General features: G+C 47.2%; 1 protein-coding gene across 1 annotated transcript in view; it reads right to left on the reverse strand.

Annotated features, from left to right (window-relative positions):
• The window catches only part of LOC142245182 (queuosine 5'-phosphate N-glycosylase/hydrolase-like), a 39,364-nt gene extending 23,760 nt beyond the window's left edge, over positions 1–15,604 (reverse strand). The window contains exons 1-3 of the mRNA XM_075317632.1: positions 15,519–15,604; positions 12,903–13,245; positions 8,886–9,145 (exon numbers count right to left, since the gene is read on the reverse strand). Coding sequence (XP_075173747.1) covers positions 8,886–9,145; positions 12,903–13,239 — 597 coding nt within the window. The 5' untranslated portion in view covers positions 13,240–13,245; positions 15,519–15,604. The remainder of the gene's footprint in view (positions 1–8,885; positions 9,146–12,902; positions 13,246–15,518) is intronic.
• Between the last annotated feature and the right edge of the window lie 5,107 nt (positions 15,605–20,711).

Genomic DNA, 20,711 nt, shown 5'->3' on the forward strand with positions numbered 1-20,711 from the left:
CCTCGTTCCTGAATCTATTTAACCCTTCCTTCAGCCTGTAGGGAAACAGCATTAACCCTATAGTGGATTATCATGGAGTGAGCACAACCGAGGCGAGACATACCGGCCGTCATAGATAACCCCGGTCACAGTCTCACATATTCCCCCCCTCAGTTCAAGCGTGCGGGGTTGAACTCCTGCCATCAAACACGGGCCGCGGGACAAGGCATCGGCGTTGCCCTGCAACCTACCGGCCCGGTGTTCAACCGTAAACCGGAAGTTCTGCAGAGAAAGGAACCACCGGGTAACCCGGGCATTCCGTTCCTTGGCGGACCTCATCCAGACCAGTGGAGAGTGATCCGTCACCAAGCGAAACTGACGTCCCAGCAGGTAATAGCGTAGGGACTCCAAGGCCCACTTGATCGCCAGGCACTCCTTCTCCACTACGCTATAATTCCGCTCGGGAGGGGTGAGCTTCCTACTTAAGAAGGTGACGGGGTGTTCCTCCCCCTGAACCACCTGAGACAGCACTGCCCCCAGGCCGACCTCCGAGGCGTCAGTCTGTACTATGAACTCCTTCCGGAAATCAGGGTTTACAAGAACGGGCTGTCCGCACAGGACCCCCTTCAGGGCCCGGAAGGAGTCCTCGGCCTGCGGAGTCCAGCGCACCATGACGGACTTCTTGCCTTTGAGAAGGTCCGTCAAGGGGGCTGATAGTCCCGCAAAATCTTTTACAAACCTCCTGTAGTACCCCACGATACCCAGGAAGGCCCTAACCTGCTTCGTGGTCAGGGGTCTAGGCCACTTCTGGATCGCCTCGACCTTGTTAATTTGGGGCTTAATCACTCCTTGGCCTATCACGTAGCCCAAGTAGCGGGCTTCCGTGAGTCCCCATGCACATTTCTTGGGATTGGCTGTCAATCCGGCTGTTCGAAGCGCGTCCACCACCGCTTGTACCTGTTCCAAGTGAGTCTGCCAATCGGAGCTGTAAATAATGATGTCATCCAGGTACGCTGATGCATACGCCTGGTGGGGTTCCAGCACTAAGTCCATCAACCTCTGGAACGTGGCCGGAGCGCCATGTAACCCAAAAGGCAAGACAACATAGTGGAAGAGACCCTCCGGCGTAACAAAAGCGGTTTTCTCCTTGGCGGACTCCGTTAGTGGCACCTGCCAGTACCCCTTGGTCAGGTCGAGCGTGGTAAAATATCGCGCCTGTCCCAGCCTATCAATCAGCTCATCCACCCGGGGCATGGGGTAGAGATCAAACTTGGATATTTCGTTCAATCTCCTAAAGTCATTGCAGAACCTTAAGGAGCCATCGGGTTTTGGTATTAGGACAATGGGACTAGCCCATTCACTCCGGGATTTTTCGATGACCCCCAGGCGTAACATTGTCTTTACTTCCTCCGATATGGCTTGTCGTCGAGCCTCCGGTACCCGGTATGACTTCAGGCGTACCTTCAGGTGGGGCTCGGTGACAATATCATGTCGTATCAGACTGGTCCTACCGGGCAGCTCAGAGAAGACATCGGGGTTCTGCTGAACCAACCGTCTGGCCTCTCGCCTCTGTTGCTTGGTGAGAGCTTCTCCAATCCTTACTTCCGGTTCGTCCTCTCCGGAGGTCGCTGGAGCCGGATGTGAACGACCCGAAGAGGAGGGAGGTGGGGAAAAAACAGCCATCAGGCTTTCCCGTTCCTGCCAAGGTTTTAATAGGTTGACATGGTATATTTGTTCAGGTTTCCGCCTACCGGGCTGCAATACTTTATAGTTAACCACCCCGACTCTTTCCTTTATCTCGTAGGGGCCTTGCCACTGAGCCAGGAATTTACTCTCCGCCGTGGGAATCAATACCAACACCCGATCCCCGGGATTAAAGGTCCGCACGGTGGCTTGTCTATTGTAGCGGCCGCTTTGTGCGGCCTGAGCCTCCTGTAAATGCTCCTTCACAATTGGCATGACCGCGCTTATGCGGTTCTGCATACCCAAAATGTGTTCAATCACACTTTTATGGGGGGTGGGCTCCTGCTCCCAGGTTTCTTTTGCCAGGTCCAACAATCCCCGGGGATGTCGCCCGTATAACAATTCAAAAGGCGAAAACCCCGTGGATGCATGTGGCACCTCTCGTATTGCAAACATCAAATAGGGAAGCATCATATCCCAGTCTTTCCCGTCTTTGGAAATCACCCTTTTGAGCATGGTTTTCAGGGTTTTATTGAATCGTTCCACTAAACCATCCGTCTGAGGATGATACACAGACGTACGCAACTGCTTGATCTGGAGTAGCCGGCATAGCTCTTTGGTCACTTTAGACATGAATGGGGTCCCCTGATCCGTAAGGATCTCCTTGGGCAACCCCACCCGGCAGAACACAGCAAACAACTCCCGAGCTATAAGCTTGGCTGCAGTATGTCTGAGAGGTATCGCCTCTGGATACCGGGTGGCATAGTCAACGATCACTAGGATATGCTGGTGCCCTCGAGCAGACTTTACGAGGGGCCCCACCAGATCCATCCCTATCCGTTCAAAAGGGACTTCTATAATGGGTAACGGTACCAACGGACTGCGAAAGTGGGTCAGGGGTGCGGTAAGCTGACACTCCGGGCAGGTTTCGCAGAACCGTTTTACCTCCCCAAAGACCCCGGGCCAATAGAACCTTTGCAATATTCGCTCCTGCGTTTTCTTGACCCCTAGGTGACCACTCATCAGGTGTTTATGAGCCAAGTCGAGGACCCGCCGGCGATACGGCTGGGGCACCACCAACTGCTCTACCCCTACGCCCCGTATTTCATCTACCCGGTAGAGTAAATCCTGCTTAAGAGCGAAATGGGGGTATCTTACCTGGGCACCAGGCAGCTGTGCCACCCCGTCAACTACTGTCACCCGACTCCGGGCATGTATTAATGTAGGGTCCTGGAGTTGGGCTGTCCCAAACGTATCCGGGGACGCCTCCAACTCCGGGATGGGCTCGACCGTCTCAGCCTCTCCTGCCAATACCTCTAGGGGCGACCTATCAGGTTCACATCCTGTCCCTATCATGGGGACCCCTACGGCAGGCGTCCCGGATTCAGGATTGTAGGGCTCAGGTCCCGGACTGACCAATATCTGAGGGGACTTAGGAGGTCCCTTCCATAAAGTCCAAAAATAGGGCAGATCCCTTCCTAGGATCACATCATAGGGAAGAGTATTAATAAGTCCCACCTCATGTTGCACCTGACCGCAAGGTGCTGTGATGGTGACTATCCCCGTGGGATAGTCTCGGCGGTCCCCATGTATGCAAACCACCCCCACGGTACGTCCTGTGGCCTTTACTTTAGCCCTTAGGGTTGATCGCACAAGGGTCACTAAGCTTCCGGAATCCAACAAGCCTGTAACCGGACATCCATTCACCTGAATTTGGCACAAGTGGGGCTCAGTCTCTGGGTAGACCAGGTCAGCGGTACACACCACCTGAGCATACATTGAACCCCGCCGGGTAACCCCACAATCCATGGGCTCCGTGGTGAGTGGACACTGGGCTTCCATAAGTCCCACCCACTGGCACCGCCAACATCTAATAGGGAAGGACACCCCCTTGACGAGTTGTCGTTTAGGGTACATAGTTTTCCGGACCTCAGGGACGGAGGGTGCGGCCTCAGACGGGACGGTAGCGGACTCCCGCACCGGTGTCCGCGGTGGGTCCTTGGCCCTAGGCTTGGAGGGGCCGGACCGACGGGCGGTACGCAAAGTCTCAGTGTCCCGTATCAAGTCCTGCGTAGCCACATGCCGCTCTACCAGGGACACTAATTGGTCCAGGGTACTCGGGTCACCCTGTCCGACCCACCGTTGAACGGTGACGGGTAAAGTGCGCACAAAACGATCCACTACTACCCTTTCCACCATTTGCGCCGGGCTCAGAGTGTCAGGCTGCAACCACTTTTTTACAAGATGTAACAAGTCATAGGCCTGTGAGCGTACGGGTTTGGCTTCCTCAAAGAACCACTGATTTACCCGCTGAGCCCGTACATAGGTATTCACCCCCAACCGAGCCAGTATTTCGGCTTTCAGGGTCACATAGTCAATGGCGTCCTCGGTACAGAGGTCCAGGTATGCTTTTTGGGGTTCCCCCGTCAGATAGGGTGACAATACCTCAGCCCACTGCGGGGTCGGCAGCTTTTCCCGCTCGGCCACCCGTTCAAACACCGCCAGGAACGCTTCCACATCATCACCCGGGGTCATCTTTTGCAACGCTTGTCTCACCGCTTTCCGGACGCTGCCGTCGTCACCCGGTCCCTGGGTTGTTGCTGCCGGTCCGGCACGGATCGACTTGGCCAGGAGAACCATCTGTTCTTGGTGCCTTTTTTCCTGCAATTGCAAGGCTTGCTGCTGACGTGCATTGGCCTGATCCATCTGTTCTTGGAATTTTTTTTCCTGCACTTGCAAGGATTGGAGCAGGTGTGCATTGGTCTGTTGCTGCTGTGCATTAGCCTGTTGCTGCTGTGCATTAGCCTGAGCCAAATGCTTTAGTATGTCCTCCATGGCGTCGCCGGGTTTGGGCTGTAGTATAGCCGCTCGAATCCAGGACATGCGCAGCTGGGTCACCAGGGATGGATGCTACACCTCACCGGCTGTCATGCCCGCATTCTCCACCATATGTGAGGTAGCGTCGTCGGCTGCGCTGCAGAAGACACGGGATCCAGGCACCAAGGTTCACAGCACACGGTTTATTATCCAAAGAAAAAGTCCACAATAGTACATATGTGCCTTTCCGGCAGAGAACTCAGGGAGATGTGATCACTCCCTCACACCCGGCACACCTGCCCTCGTTCCTGAATCTATTTAACCCTTCCTTCAGCCTGTAGGGAAACAGCATTAACCCTATAGTGGATTATCATGGAGTGAGCACAACCGAGGCGAGACATACCGGCCGTCATAGATAACCCCGGTCACAGTCTCACAATAACCAATGTTCCAGAGCAGCAAACCAGTGTAGTACAGCACGGCCTGAAAATGCTGAATAACAGCCCCTAGGGGATATCTAATTATGTTCACACTGTTACTCAGAGTTAAAAAACAAGATCTGTCCCAAACTGACATATGGCATTGTGTAGTACATTCTGCTATTGGCAGTGTGGATAACATGGTGTTGTGGTATTTCCAGAAGAGAATTAGTTCCCCGAACACTTGGCTATTAACCTGAGCCGCTATTATGTAACAGACACTGCCTGATGTATTTGGGAAACGCGTTTCAGTGGGTGAGCCTTTCTATTACTTTATGCTAATATCTTGTTCGATTTATCTTCCTTCACCTTATATGTGGGATGTATACTAATATCTGGTTCTCCAATCTCTACTACTGTATAGATATGTATTAAATCACATCGCTCACTGTTGATACCCCCCACAATTACTCCGTAATTGGTGCCTTTTACCATTGGAGCTCCCACAGTGGCTCACCCCCAACTTGTCCTCTTGTCTGTATTGTTGGGTCTTTTTGCATATGTCCTTTTTGATGTTTTCTACATAATAAAGTTCATCCTTTTAAAATAACTATTGTCATGATTTCAGTCCTGGCACATATTTTGCCTTGTTTTCGTGCATTTTGGGACACTTCACCCATTCCAAGATTGCAATCCACCATAGCTTATGTCAAATACAATGTTTATTTTAAAGGAAATCTGTCATCAAGTTTTTACTATGTAATTTTAGAGCTGAATGAGGTAGGTTCAGAGATTACAGTGATAAGTCACTTACTGGACTGGGTTTTGCAGTTTCAATAAAATCAGTGTTTTACTAGCAGGATATTCTCACAAGAGGATTACATGTCTCAAGCCTCCTGGTCCAAACATGACACCACCACTGAGTAGCAGCTTTCTGTCAATATCCACAGAAAGCTGTCAATCAGTGGTGTGGACAGGGTTATACACAGCTCAGCATTTCAAGCTCTGCTAGATCTGCATCAGAGAAAACCATGATTCTATCATAACTGATGCACCCAGTAAACTAAGTGGTACATTGCCGGAATCTGTCCATTGTATGATTTTAGCCCCTGGTAATCATACGCAGAGGTAGCGGTACTGGTTTTTCAAATCAAATTGTAAAATTTATTTACCTTTATAAATTTCAGGCTTAAGTAAATGAAACAAAAACAACAAACTTTTCTAGAGCAATAGTTAATAACAAAAACAGTCCGTCTTTTGCAGGCTTGGTAAAAAAAGAAATTAAATGGCCTCGCCAATTTGGTAACAGCGGGAGCTCCTCAGGTTATCACACATGGACAGTCTCAGCAGCAGACCTGTCTCTATTCAGGCCCCTCACACAACGGCTTACTCCGTTTCATCAGCATTAATGAGTCTTTACCCTGCAGCTCACAGGTTAGACACACCTGAGCCACTTTTGCTGCCTTTTCAATTGTCAATTATTCCTGCGGAAATACCTGCGGAAATCCCGGCCCTCCACTATGGATATGCACGGCGGGACTTCCGCAGGTAAGTCGCATGAATATCCGCAGGTTTACCGCATATATTTTGCTGGAATCCCGCAGCAATAGATAGCTGCGGATTCCGGGGAGCTGCTGTGGGAAACCTGTGGACATACCTGTGGATATATCCGCGGGTACATTGTCCCGTGGGCACATAGCCTTAGGGAGCAGCCTTTCCCACCTGAGCTCTTTGGCTGCTCCTAAAACACAGATCCAAAATTAGGTCCCTTTAAAACCTCTCAGCACCCTATTATTACTGGACCCTTTCTTTCCAAGCCTTACATCACAGAGACTAGGCACCTTGGTGATACATATCTCCCATCTAGGACTTTCCCACTTACTTTCATACACCATACATTATGCTGCTGTCAGATTACATTGTAAAAACCTGCTGACAAATTCACTTTAAGTATCATGGTATGTGTTATAGGAAAATTAAAGACATTTAAAAAGAAAATAACCAGATAGTTTGGATGCTGACATACATACACTGTGTGCAGAATTATTAGGCAAATGAGTATTTTGATCACATGATACTTTTTATACATGTTGTCCTACTCCAAGCTGTATAGGCTTGAGAGCCAACTACCAATTAAGTAAATCAGGTGATGTGCATCTCTGTAATGAGGAGGGGTGTGCTGTAATGACATCAACACCCTATATAAGGTGTGCTTAATCATTAGGCAACTTCCTTTCCATTGGCAAAATGGGTCAGAAGAGAGATTTGATGGGCTCTGAAAAGTCCAAAATTGTGAGATGTCTTGCAGAGGGATGCAGCAGTCTTGAAATTGCCAAAGTTTTGAAGCGTGATCACTGAACAATCAAGCGTTTCATGGCAAATAGCCAACAGGGTCGCAAGAAGCGTGTTGGGCAAAAAAGGCGTAAAATAACTGCCCATGATTTGAGGAAAATCAAGCGTGAAGCTGCCAAGATGCCATTTGCCACCAGTTTGGTCATATTTCAGAGCTACAACCTTACTGGAGTATCAAAAAGCACAAGGTGTGCCATACTCAGGGACATGGTTAAGGTAAGGAAGGCTGAAATACAACCACCTTTGAACAAGAAACATAAGATAAAACGTCAAGACTGGGCCAAGAAATATCCTAAGACTGATTTTTCAAAGGTTTTATGGACTGATGAAATGAGAGTGACTCTTGATGGGCCAGATGGATGGGCCAGAGGCTGGATCAGTAAAGGGCAGAGAGCTCCACTCCGACTCAGACGCCAGCAAGGTGGAGGTGGGGTACTGGTATGGGCTGGTATCATCAAAGATGAACTTGTGGGACCTTTTTGGGTTGAGGATGGAGTGAAGCTCAACTCCCAGACCTACTGCCAGTTTCTGGAAGACAACTTCTTCAAGCAGTGGTACAGGAAGAAGTCGTTATCGTTCAAGAAAAACATGATTTTCATGCAGGACAATGCTCCATCACATGCATCCAACTACTCCACAGCGTGGCTGGCCATTAAAGGTCTAAAATATGAAAAAATAATGACATGGCCCCCTTGTTCACCTGATCTGAACCCCATAGAGAACCTATGGTTCCTTATAAAATGTGAGATCTACAGGGAAGGAAAACAGTGTCTGGGAATCTGTGGTGGCTGCTGCACATGATATTGATTGTAAATACATCAAGCAACTGACAGAATCTATGGATGGTAGGCTGTTGAGTGTCATCATAAAGAAAGGTGGCTATATTGGTCACTCATTTCTTGGGGGTTTGTTTTTGAATGTCAGTGCAGTTATATTGGTTTACCTGGTGAAAATAAACAAGTGAGATGGGAATATATTTAGTTTTTATTAAGTTTCCTAATAATTCTGCACTGTAAGGCTATGTGCGCACAGTGCGTTTTTCGCGGCGTTTTTGCGCGTTTTTTGGGTGCGTTTTTGGCCTCAAAACTGCATGACTTTGCTTCCCCAGCAAAGTCTATGAGTTTTCAATTTTGCTGTCCACACACAACTGTTTTTTTAAGCTGCGTTTTTGAGCTTAAAAAAAAAATGGACATGTCAATTCTTTCCTGCGTTTTCTGCGTTTTCCCCCCATGTAATGCATTGGAAAACCGCAGAAAAACGCAGAGATCAAAAACGCAGCAAAACGCAGCCAAAAACACACCAAATCGCGGTAAAAACGCATGCGTTTTTTGCCGCGGGTGCATTTTTGTGCGTTTTTAGCGGCCAAAAACGCAGCGTCAAAAAAACGCAGTGTGTGAACATAGCCTAATAATTACCTGCCCAATCAGATATCCTCCTAACATAGCCAAATCTAAAAAAAAAAACCACTTCAACTTCCAAAAATATTAAGCTTTGATATTTATGAGTCTTTTAGGTTGATTGAGAACATAGTTGTTGATCAATAATAAAAAAAATCCGCTAAAATACAACTTGCTTAATAATTCTGCACACGGTGTACATGTATAGAAATATTTGTTTAATCGTTCGTATGCTAACCTGGTAGACCGCCTCATCCCTGTAGGAAGGAAAATTTTCCACCACCAGCTGTAAGAGTTTCACTGCACTTCTCTCACTTTTCTTAACACAGTTTAGAAAAGATCCTCCAAAGTTTTCCATCAATATCTTTCCAGTCTGATGAAGGATCTCAAGACGGGTTTCAATCATGGTGATTGGAGTTTCGGTGTCAGAGCGGAAAACATGCTTTAGCTGTTCCAAGGTTACAGTGGAATAATAAGATGCTGTTGTGATGGGAATTCCTGAAAACATAAAAAGTTACATTTAATAGATATTTTGATGATATTTATGAGGCAATATCGATAAATATTTGGTTGTGAATATTTCTATCGGACAAAAAATAAATTCCATTTCTATATATATCAAATTTGACAAGTGCATATATTAAGTTTTAGCAGAAAAGGTTACGTCAATTTGAAATTGTGATTAAAAAAATGAACCATGTGAGGTGAAAACTGGAACTCCTATAAAAACTTTCCAAAGGCGTCTTGATTTTGCAAGATACCACGCTGCCCACAAATCTCATTATTGCCCTGCAAAACCTCAATGAAATAAGCTTTGAAGTTGTCCATCATCCTTCATTTTATCCTGATTTGGCCCCATCTGATTATTATCCCTCTTCACGAAACTCAAAAAAAATATTTGGAAGGATGAAAATTTATGATGAGATGGTAATTGATGGACTCGTGGTTTTCAGAACAGGATAAGACTTTTTTTGTAAAGAATTAGAATTACTTTTTGATTGATGCATTTAAATGTATAGTCCCCGATTCATCAAAGTGTTTAACAGTTCTAAAACTCGCAAAATTTCAGGCAGCTCTGCCAAATGGGTGGAGGTAGGGAGGCACTAGGCAGGACGTGGGATGGCTATGCCTGTCCATCAAAGTTATCAATACTTCTAGTGTTTCTCAAGACAGAGATGTTACTCCAGTCCATGATTGGAGTAACATTTCTGGCCCCTTGGATGCCTATGAGAAGATGCGCCCAATCCATTAAGTGGCTTGCAACTCTTGGTGAATTTGGTGCATCTTATTCCTGCACTTCCTCCATTAAGAATGGTGACCGCAGTCTTTATGAATTGAGGCCTTAAGGCCGCTTTACACGCAACGACATCGCTAACGAGATGTCGTTGGGGTCACGGAATTCGTGACGCACATTCGGCCTCGTTAGCGACGTCGTTGCGTGTGAAACGTACGAATGACCGCTAACGATCAAAAATATTCACCTTATCGTTGACCGTTGACACGTCATTCTAATCCCAAATATCATTGCTGTTGCAGGACGCAGGTTGTTCGTCGTTCCTGAGGCAGCACACATCGCTATGTGTGACACCGCAGGAATGACGAACAACACCTTTCCTGCGTCCTCCGTGGTGGGCGTCACTTTCTTTCGGCTGCTTTCCGCTGCTCCGCTTCTATTGGATGCCTGCCGTGTGACATCGCTGTGACGCCGCACGAAGCGCCCCCTTAGAAAGGAGGCGATTCACCGGCCACAGCGACGTTGCTAGGCAGGTAAGTCTGTGTGACAGGGACTAACGATATTGTGCGTCACGGGCAGCGATTTGCCCGTGACGCACAAACGACGGGAGCGGGTGCGATCGGCAGCGACATCGCTAGCGATGTCGCTGCGTGTAAAGTGCCCTTTAGTCTTTTTCAATGCTAGGCCAACTATACAATGAATTAATTCCTCCTCGGACAATTCGGAGAATCAGAGGCAGGCTCATAGACACGTCAGTGATTTTATTCATTTTAGATCAGATTTCCATTAGTATTTAATATTTTACCTTTAGTGTTTCATGAAAGATTTTCTCATATTAAAGAAAAAAATATTTTTCTACCCATTGTAATGGTTAAAACAGACACCACCCAGATGGCATTTGTGCAATTCACCTCTCATTTGTTTATCTTAATTAATTAGAGGCATAATATGTTGTTTACCTTCTGTGTAAATAATTCCACACAAAGTATTTAAATAGGACCTATCAATAGATCAGAATTGTCATGTTTTCGCTCTTATTTTATTCCCGCTCTTACTCTGAACATTCAGTTTTTTGTATTTTTTTTATTTTCAAATCTACCATTCGGTTCCATAGACAGAAGTGTAACTATATTAAGTGCAGAGGTTGCAGCCGCACCTGACCCTGAACATTGGGGGCCCCAAATATCCCTTTTACCAATATTAATAAATACCTGATACTTGGGGTCCTGTTGGAGATTTAGCCCTGGGGCCTAAGAGCTTCAACTTGTTACATCAGTGACTAGAAATATGGGTCTTTTCTCATAGGACTCATTTTTACAGTGTTTACCAAGGAGGTGTGTCTCACAGGATTCTCAAGAGGTAAGACCTTAGGCTGCTCTGCATTATTACAGTGAGCCACACCCTCTTGGTATAGGCCATATAAATTATCACTAAATAGCAAAGCTCAAAATTCTGGAATGGTGGATTAAAAAAATAAGAAAATAGAAAGCAGAATAATGAAGGAAGTGTGCGCCCTCGTGCCAGCAGCCGGCGCTGCTCGGATCCGGATCTACGGTACGGCTCGAGGGGTCCTCAGGGGTAACGCGGACACGCCGAATGAAAAGGGGGACGTAGTTGTGCTGCCTTGGCCGTATTCGGTTCGTGACGCCACCCACGGTGTGTGGTGAAGTGGGACACCACCGCTGTTGTTGTGGGATACCCGGGGAAGCTGTAGTAGCAGCCGGATGTTAACCCCTTCCGTGGGTAGGGATGGTTGCCCCGGGGCCTAGTGTCTCTGTGCAGGGTATGGCGATGGCAGGGCCTTGCGCGCCCGGACGTACCAGGGGAGGTTTGGTTACTCACAGTCAAATTAATCACTCGAGTCTTTTGGTAAACCAAGGTGCTGGTGGCCGGCCGCCGCGGCCGGTTGTACTCTGGTCCCCCACCTGGGCTGGTGGTCGCCGTCTCTTCCTCTGCACTAGTTGTGGTTGTGTGTTTAGACTTCCCAGTATGGAACACGGGAGTCTGCTCCCGGCTTTCTGTGTGCCTGGGGAGCCGTGCCCGCTGACGCTGACCCGTGGGATCTATGGGCCCTGGCGGTTGCCCTATCCCTCTCTGTGGGTGGTTGCCTGCTTTTGGGACTTTGGTTGGGACAGGACCTATAATCCTACCCTCAATCGGTTGATTAGCTAGGCCGTTGGTTCCAGGCCTGGCTTCAGGGTCTGAGTACCCCGTCTGTGCACGGTTTCCGGTCGGGTCTCCGGTGTTGGTACCGGCGGGCTCCAACCCTGTCCCGGTCCACCTCGGATCTGCCGAGCCGTCTTCCCGTCTCCTGCTGAGGGAGACCACCATCTGCCACCTAGCCAAGGTACCAGGGCTCCGACCTTGGCACCGTTCAACTTGAACTTCTCCTCCGCTGGAGCTACACCTAGCTCTAGCCTCCACTCCTCTCAACTTGAACTCCAAACTTAATCTGCTTGTTTTCCCGTCCTGTCTAGACCCCTAGGAGGGCGTTTACTAACTGCCTGGTCCCACCCACTGGTGTGCCTGTCTTGCCCTGAGGGGGGTGACTAGGGTTTCAGGTTGGCTGTATGTAACCTAGGTGAGGGATGTTGTTCTTCGGGGGCCTGATGTGTGACTACCTGGGTTTGTCAGGGCGTCACAGAAGCAGGTATTAAATGAGAGTGAAAATTGGCCACTTTTGATCAGGTGACAGGTCCTCTTGAATAGACACCAAATTGAATATAATAGTGCCATGAAGGCTATGGTGATGGCTAAACACTCATTCAGCCATCAGCTATATCCCCCGTCTTCTGCATATATACAACCTTTCGTCCTAACTGCATGTTTGTTTGTTTTCAAATGCCTCTGACAGCAGTTTAATTTCCTGCAGAACAAAAATGTTCAGGTCTGGACCTCCAAAGCCATCAAACTGTTGGCCAATACCGTCGTTATCGACTGGTTCAGCCAACTCTAACGTGTATAATGACCATAAGAACAAAAATAGGCTGTACAGGTAGGTATCGTAGCCATCTTACTAACCTTCATCCAAGGCTCGGTTTATGGCAGCACAGAATGACCAGTAGCCGCTGTACTCCTTCCCTTTGTACTTGACCAAGTATTTTTTATCTTGATTTTCTGACCAGAAGGAAAAGTTCAAGGTGTCAGCAAAAAACACCCAATTCACAGCATCTTCCCCAGAGCCCTGCGGATTCAGCTCATGAAGAAATTTCCATCCCTTCAGTGTGAGTTCCTTGCGATCAATCTTCTCATAGAGCTTCTCAGCGAGGGAGCGGACACCCTCCAAGTCCACAGACACATCCTTGCTGTTCTCAGTAATGAACTTGCCAGTCTCTCTGGGTCCAAGTGCAGCTGCCATTCTGTCCTGGAACGAGATTTAACATCAATCACAATATTCATATTCATTAATAACAGTCCCATTTATGTGAGTAATAGTATCTTACTGCATAATATTATAAGATACTAATATGCAGCAAATACAAAATTCTAAAACCAGCCAAGGTACAGCAGACAATTGGGGGCTGATATTATTAGGGTGGGAAGGGCCATGGTTATTTGGACTTATCCAGCCTAATCATAGCAGCCCGCAGTCACCCCAGGAGTGGCGCATCCATTAGGTGCGGTGGCAATCGGGGTAATAAGGAGTTCCTTTGTGGTCACAGGTGGAGGACTCCAGCTGTGGCCGCAGCTAACCTGAATGACGTCACCACTAATCATGCGGCTCACTTCAGTCGCAGCGTGGAGCTCACAGCGGGCAGTCATGTTTTATGGCACTTGCTGTGAGGTGAGATATAGATGTAGCAGTGCTGGAAGCATTGTGGGATGTTTCATGGTGTTTCGTGGTGTTTTGGGGGGGTTAATAAAGTGGTGAAAGAGGGTGTTTTTTGTCTTTTATGTCAACTAAAGGATTATTTTGGTGTTTGTGTTTATTTCGTTTCACTTACAGGATTAGTGATGGGAATGTCTCATAGACGCTTCCCATTACTAATCTAGAACTTAGTAGCAACGGTAGGCTCCCATTAAATACTTATTACCCCGATTATCACCGCACCAATCGGGAAGAGCTGGGTAAAGTGCAGGGACTGTCGAATCTAATGGATATGGCAATTCCAGGCTGCTGCAGGCTGATATTTTTAGGCTGTGGGGCACCCAATAACCATGGGTATCCCCAGCCTGAGACAACCAGCCCCCCATCTCTCGGGCTTTATCTGTTCTGGGTATCATAATATGGGGGAATCCTACGCCAATTTTATTTATTTATTTTACTGTACGATATAAACCCACATCTGTGATTGGTTGCAGTCAGACACACTGTCACTTAGGCTGGGGGTCATTTGACTGCAACCAATCACAGACGCCGGTGGGCGGGGAAGCTGTGCATATTCAATGAAGGTAATGAGCGGCCCACGAAGTGAATGAGCAGCCGCAAGAGCAATGTGACAGCTGCCTCGATGAATCGGTATGAAGCACTTGCTCACACCCCTTTGTGCTGGATTCTGGTCCCCATAAATAATATGGAGACTGTCATCCGGCCAGATACCAGACATCAATCCCCCACCGAACCAGAGTCGTCAGAGGATTGATCTGTGAGTCCTGCCATCACTAGTGAGAAATGCAGGGACGAAACGCAAAAAGCATTGACATGCTGCATTTCTGTCGTCACCACAAAGATGCAGCCAAAAAAACCTGCAACGTGCGCACAGCAAAAATGAAATCTCATAGACTTTTCTGGGGAAGGAAACGCATGCAGTTTTGGTACCAAAACTGCATCTCAAAAACGCGACAAAAAAACGCAGCGAGCGGATGGGGCCTTATAGTATTACTGCTGGGGATATAGGGCTGGTAAAAAAAAAGGCAACAACATGAACTCTGGGATAAATATATGGATAAATGCCTTTAGATAACTTATCATTGCCAAAAAGTTCGCATTTAGATAAGGTCTTATTGGGATTTTTTATGTTTTTAGGAAAATCCACAGGATATGCCATAATTGTATGATGAAGGGGCCCCACATTTATCTGTAGGTCAGGGGTCCCTTACTCACATCTCTGTGCACGTTACGGACATGTGGCTGCACATACAAAGCTGTCAATTCACTTTTGTTACGTTTCTGCAAACAACTAATGTCAGTAACATCCATGTTCCTATATACATAAAGGAATAGGGAATTAAGTGTTAGGCTATGTGCGCACGTTGCGTACAGTTCACTGCAGAAATTTCTGCAGCGATCTGAAGAGCACATGTGCGCTTTAAATCGCTGCAGAAATGTCCGTAGTGAAGCCAATTCCATGCGCTCTGCCTGCAGCTCCTGCCATAGACAGAGCAGGGGCTGCCGGCAAAGCGCAGGAAAGAAGTGACATGTCACTTCTTAGAACGCAGCGCTTCGGCAATAGCCGAAGCGCTGCGCTCTAAAATGCCACGTGCGCACGGCCCCTGTACAATCTCCATAGACTGTGCAGGGGACGCAGGACGCATGCAGTTGCGCTGCGCTACAAAGCGCAGCGTAACTGCATGTATTTGCGCAACGTGCGCACATAGCCTAAGAAGCAAAATAGTGTAGGAAATAGTAGTCTGGTGGGACACACAAATGCCTGCTCTAACAGTAAAGTCACAGCAAACTGAACACATCAGACTTACCTCGCCCTCTGCAGGAATAATGTGTGAACGTAAAAACAGCAAGGAATATATATCTGCAGGAAGCCGGGCACGTGAATCGTAGGAAACCTGCACACGTCACATGGTATTGCACAATCTAAATTACGAAAAATGAATGAACATCGTAACAGATCATTGTGAACATGAGTGAACATGTTTATAAAAGGGGATGAGTCTGGACATGTCTTCTAGTGATTCAGTTATAAAAGAAAATTAATAAATAATTAAAGAGATCAGCTACTACTTTTCCATTGATGGTCTATCCTTAGGATAACTCATCAATGTCTGGTCGGCTGCGGTCTGATACCTGGCACCCCCACTGATCAGCTGTTCTTGCTGCCAGCGGCGGGAGCAGGCGGCTGGAAATGCTCTGATCCGGAGCTGCTCTATCAACTGAAAGTGGCTGGGTACCGTACATCCACCTCCCATTCTATTCATTAGGAGTCAGACGTGCAGTACCCGGCGGCTATCAATTGACGGGGTAGCTCCAGAGTTGATCGGCACGGGTACGGTGTGTCGGACCTCAGCTAATCAGACAATGATTACTTATCCTAAGGATAGGCCATCAGTGTAAAAGTAATGGACAACCTCTTTAAATAAATATAAAAAACACATTATTATTCAAACACACTGGATTTAAAAGGGAGCCTGACATCTTATTTATAATGCCTAATTTCTGGCTCCCCCTGTATATGCTGTACCCTGTATACCTTGTCTTGCTATTAGATGTCTAACAAGAATTTTCAAATTATTTTTTTCCTTTGCAACATATATGTATAATTGTTGTTGAGGTGAGACTACAAACGATCTCTTAAGGTCTGACTGCCGTGTTCAGATTATAATATCATGTGTGCACATGAGAAAGAAATAACTGATTCTCGATCGGTTAGGAGCTTTCTTCCATGACAGACGCCAAAAGAATTGTGCCTGTTTATTTTTCACAAAGCCTTTATAGTTCTAGGTAAGGCTATGTCCGCACGTTGCTTTTTACCTGCTTTTTACCTGCTTTTTTGCTGCTTTTTCAACTGCAGCGTTTAATGGCACAATGGTTGTGTTCTGCTTTTCAAGCAAAGTCTATGGGAATTTGGGTTTCTTGTCCGCACTATGCAGTTCAAACTGCAGCCTTTTTGTTGCAGAACTTTGGTCAAAAACTCAGCTTTGCTGTGCAAAACCCAAATGGCAAAAACAATTGACATGTCAATTGTTTTTGCCATTTGGGTTTTGCACTGCAAAGCTGAGTTTTTGACCAAAGTTCTGCAACAAAAAGGCTGCAGTTTGAACTGCATAGTGCGGACAAGAAACCCAAATTCCCATAGACTTTGCTTGAAAAGCAGAACACAACCATTGTGCCATTAAACGCTGCAGTTGAAAAAGCAGCAAAAAAGCAGGTAAAAAGCAGGTAAAAAGCAATGTGCGGACATAGCCTAAAGGGTGTAGACAAAATATAGTCCAATCAAGTATTGCAGGCTGGACTAAGAATGTATAGGAATTTGCATAGTCTCTGCTGGTTTGGTCAGTCCATACGTTGAGAATTCTTCCTCATGTTTATCATCTTGGGTGTTGTTTAGGATGTAGGAGCCATCTTTGTTACATGTGCTTACATATTGTATTAAGGAAAATCATTGAATTAATATATATACAGTCAAGACCAAAAGTTTGGACACACCTTCTGATTCAAAGAGTTTTCTTTATTTTCAGGACTCTGAAAATTGTAGATTCACATTGAAGGTAAAAAAACCGGTGAATGAAAACATGTGGAATGAAATACCTAAAAAAGTGTGAAACAACTGAAAATATGTTTTATATTCTAGGTTCTTCAAAGTAGCCACCTTTTGCTTTGCACACTCTTGGCATTCTCTTGATGAGCTTCAAGAGGTAGTCACCGGAAATCATTTTCCAACAGTCTTGAAGGAGTTCCCAGAGATGCTTAACACTTGTTGGCCCTTTTGCCTTCACTCTGCGGTCCAGCTCACCCCAAACCATCTCGATTGGGTTCAGGTCTGGTGACTGTGGAGGCCAGGTCATCTGGCGTAGCACCCCATCTCTCTCCTTCTTAGTCAAATAGCCCTTACACAGCCTGGAGGTGTGTTTGGGGTCATTGTCCTGTTGAAAAATTAATGATGGTCCAACTAAACGCAAACCGGATGGAATTGCACGCCGCTGCAAGACGCTGTGGTAGCCATGCTGGTTCTGTATGCCTTCAATTTTGAATAAATCCCCAACAGTGTCACCAGCAAAGCACCCCCACCACCATCACACCTCCTCCTCCATGCTTCACGGTGGGAATCAGGCATGTAGAGTCCATCCGTTCACCTTTTCTACAAAGACACAGTGGTTGGATCCAAAGATGCTTGTTGCCTGTCCTTAGCAATGGTTTACTAGCAGCTATTTTACCATGAAGGCCTGCTGCACAAAGTCTCCTTTTAACAGTTGTTCCAGAGATGAGGTGTGTCCAAACGTTTGGTCTGTACTGTGTATATATATATATATATATATATATATATATATATATATGTATATATATATAATTGCCTTATTCTGTCTGTCTGTCTGTCTTGCTCCAAAATTGTGTCCTTACAGTGACAACCGTCGGATTGGCCGCTGGGCTCGGCCTGGCCCCGCCCCCCCCACATGGATTGGCCGCTCGGCTCGGCCTGGCCCCGCCCCCCGCATGGATTAACCGTTTGGCTAGGCCCGCCCCCAACACGCGATGCCCGCTAGGCCACGCCCCCCGCACGCGATGCTCGCTAGGCCACGTCCCCCCGCACGCGATGCTCGCTAGGCCACGCCCCCACACGCTAGGCCACTCCCTCACATGCGACGCCCGCTAGCCCACGCCCCCTCACGCCCGCTAGGCCACGCCCTTCGCACGCAATGCCCGCTAGGCCACGCCCTTTGCACGCGATGCCCGCTAGGCCACGCCCCCGCACGCGATGCCCGCTAGGCCACGCCCCCACACGCGATGCCCGCTAGGCCACGTCCCCCGCACACGATGCCCGCTAGGCCACGCCCCCGCACGCGATGCCCGCTAGGCCACGCCCCCGCACACGATGCACATTCGGCCACGCCCCCCTCACACTATGCCCGCTCGGCCACGCCCCCGGCACACGTTGGGCACCTGTACACCACCCCCCAGGACTACTCCTCCCATTATACTCCTCTTTCCCCAGGACTATTCCTCCCATTATACTCATCCCATTATACTCCTCCTATTATACTCCTCCTATTATACTCCTCTCTGAGGGGTTCGCAGCATGGGGGATGGAGCACGATGGGGAGTGCAGCATGGGGGATGGAGCACGATGGGGGGGTGCAGCGTGGGGGATTGAGCACGATGGGGAGTGCAGCGTGGGGGATGGAGCACGATGGGGGGGGTGCAGCGTGGGGGATGGAGCACGATGGGGGGTGCCCAGAATGGGGGGATGGAGCACGATGGGGGGTGCGCAGCATGGGGGATGGAGCACGAAGGGGGTTGCGCAGCATGGGGGATGGAGCACGATGGGGGTGCGCAGCATGGGGGATGGAGCACGATGGGGGGTGCGCAGCATGGGGGATGGAGCACGATGGGGGGTGCGCAGCATGGGGGATGGAGCACGATGAGGGGTGCGCAGCATGGGGGATGGAGCACGATGGAGGTGCGCAGCATGAGGGATGGAGCACGATGGGGAGTGCACACCTCCCCCCCAAAACACACACAGACCGCCACATACGCACCACACAACACACCACACACACACTGGGAACCACAAACACCGCCCTACACAGACACCCACACACACACAACACCCAACACACAAACACCACGGCACACACAAATGTACGCATATACCGCACAACACACACATTGCACAAAACATACCTCCCCCTAAAACACACACACGCACCCCACAGCCACACAAACCGCGCAACACACACAGCACCATACACACAACGCTACAGACACACAGCGCTCCACAAACAACGTAACACACACAACGCAACACACAAACAATACCGCTCTCACCCACGCCAAACCCAGACAACACCCAGAACATGTACAGCGCCCTACACAAACACTTGGTAACTACACACAACAACATCTATATATATATATATATATATATATATATATATATATGTAACAAAAATCATACATTAACTACACAATACATAAATTCTAGAATACCCGATGCGTAGAATCGGGCCACCTTCTATATATATATATATATTAGTAAGAAAGAAAAGCATTCATAAATATATGTTAGGCTACTTCAACTAAACTACATATTTGAGTCTGTAAAATGGCTGAATTAAGTATTTCATGTTACTCAATTCTTATCTTCAACATTGTAATAGCATTAACACTTTCTTGTAACAAGGCATATTTTATGACTTTATTATACTCTGGGCCCCCCTGGTTTGTGCGCCCCAATCTTGTCTTTTTGTGTCACACGTCATCATCCCGATTTTTCACCTGACTAAAAGTTTTTTCACTTTGGCTGTTTGATCGCTTTTTTTCTTTTTCTTTGTTCCAGCACCTTTGTGTGTAAGGAAATAAATGCTATTATGAGGGTTGAGCTTTTTTTTTCAGTGTTTCAAACACAATGCTAAAATAATTATAAAAATTAATTGTTAACAGAATAAATCCTAGATTTTTATTTGTGTTTATTAACAATTAACTGTAATCCAAACAGGAAATTTCCATGTGATGATAAAAAAGTAATAGTTGTATTTTATATGTTACTCCCCCTGGGGCACAAGCAGAACTTATTGCGGTAGGTAAGGAAGACAAGGTTCAGACGAGCGTAGGAAAAATCCAGAAAAAGATGATTTTCAATTTTTGACACGAACGGGCAAGTCTCATCTAAAAAATGGAAGAGGGTAGTACATGCTGTGAAGTTTCTGTGTCATAGGTAGACAGACCTTTTTAGCACCAACTATAGCAATAAGTTGGAAATGCATATAGTACCAATGATGCACGCAGCCATATTAGATAGGAGGTATTGTCATGTTCTGCTCATACAATTTGTGACCTCATGACACTCATTTGGGAACTATAAGGACTACAGAAATATTTAAATAAGTCAAAGCAATTTTTTTTTTTACAATTTTTCATCCTGTTTACCATCACGTATGCTGTGACTTGTTGGCCTACAACATCTGGACAAGACAGTCTTACTACATTTTGAAATAAAG

Source organism: Anomaloglossus baeobatrachus, chromosome 7 (assembly GCF_048569485.1).
Source record: "Anomaloglossus baeobatrachus isolate aAnoBae1 chromosome 7, aAnoBae1.hap1, whole genome shotgun sequence".
Taxonomy (NCBI): Eukaryota; Metazoa; Chordata; class Amphibia; order Anura; family Aromobatidae; genus Anomaloglossus; species Anomaloglossus baeobatrachus.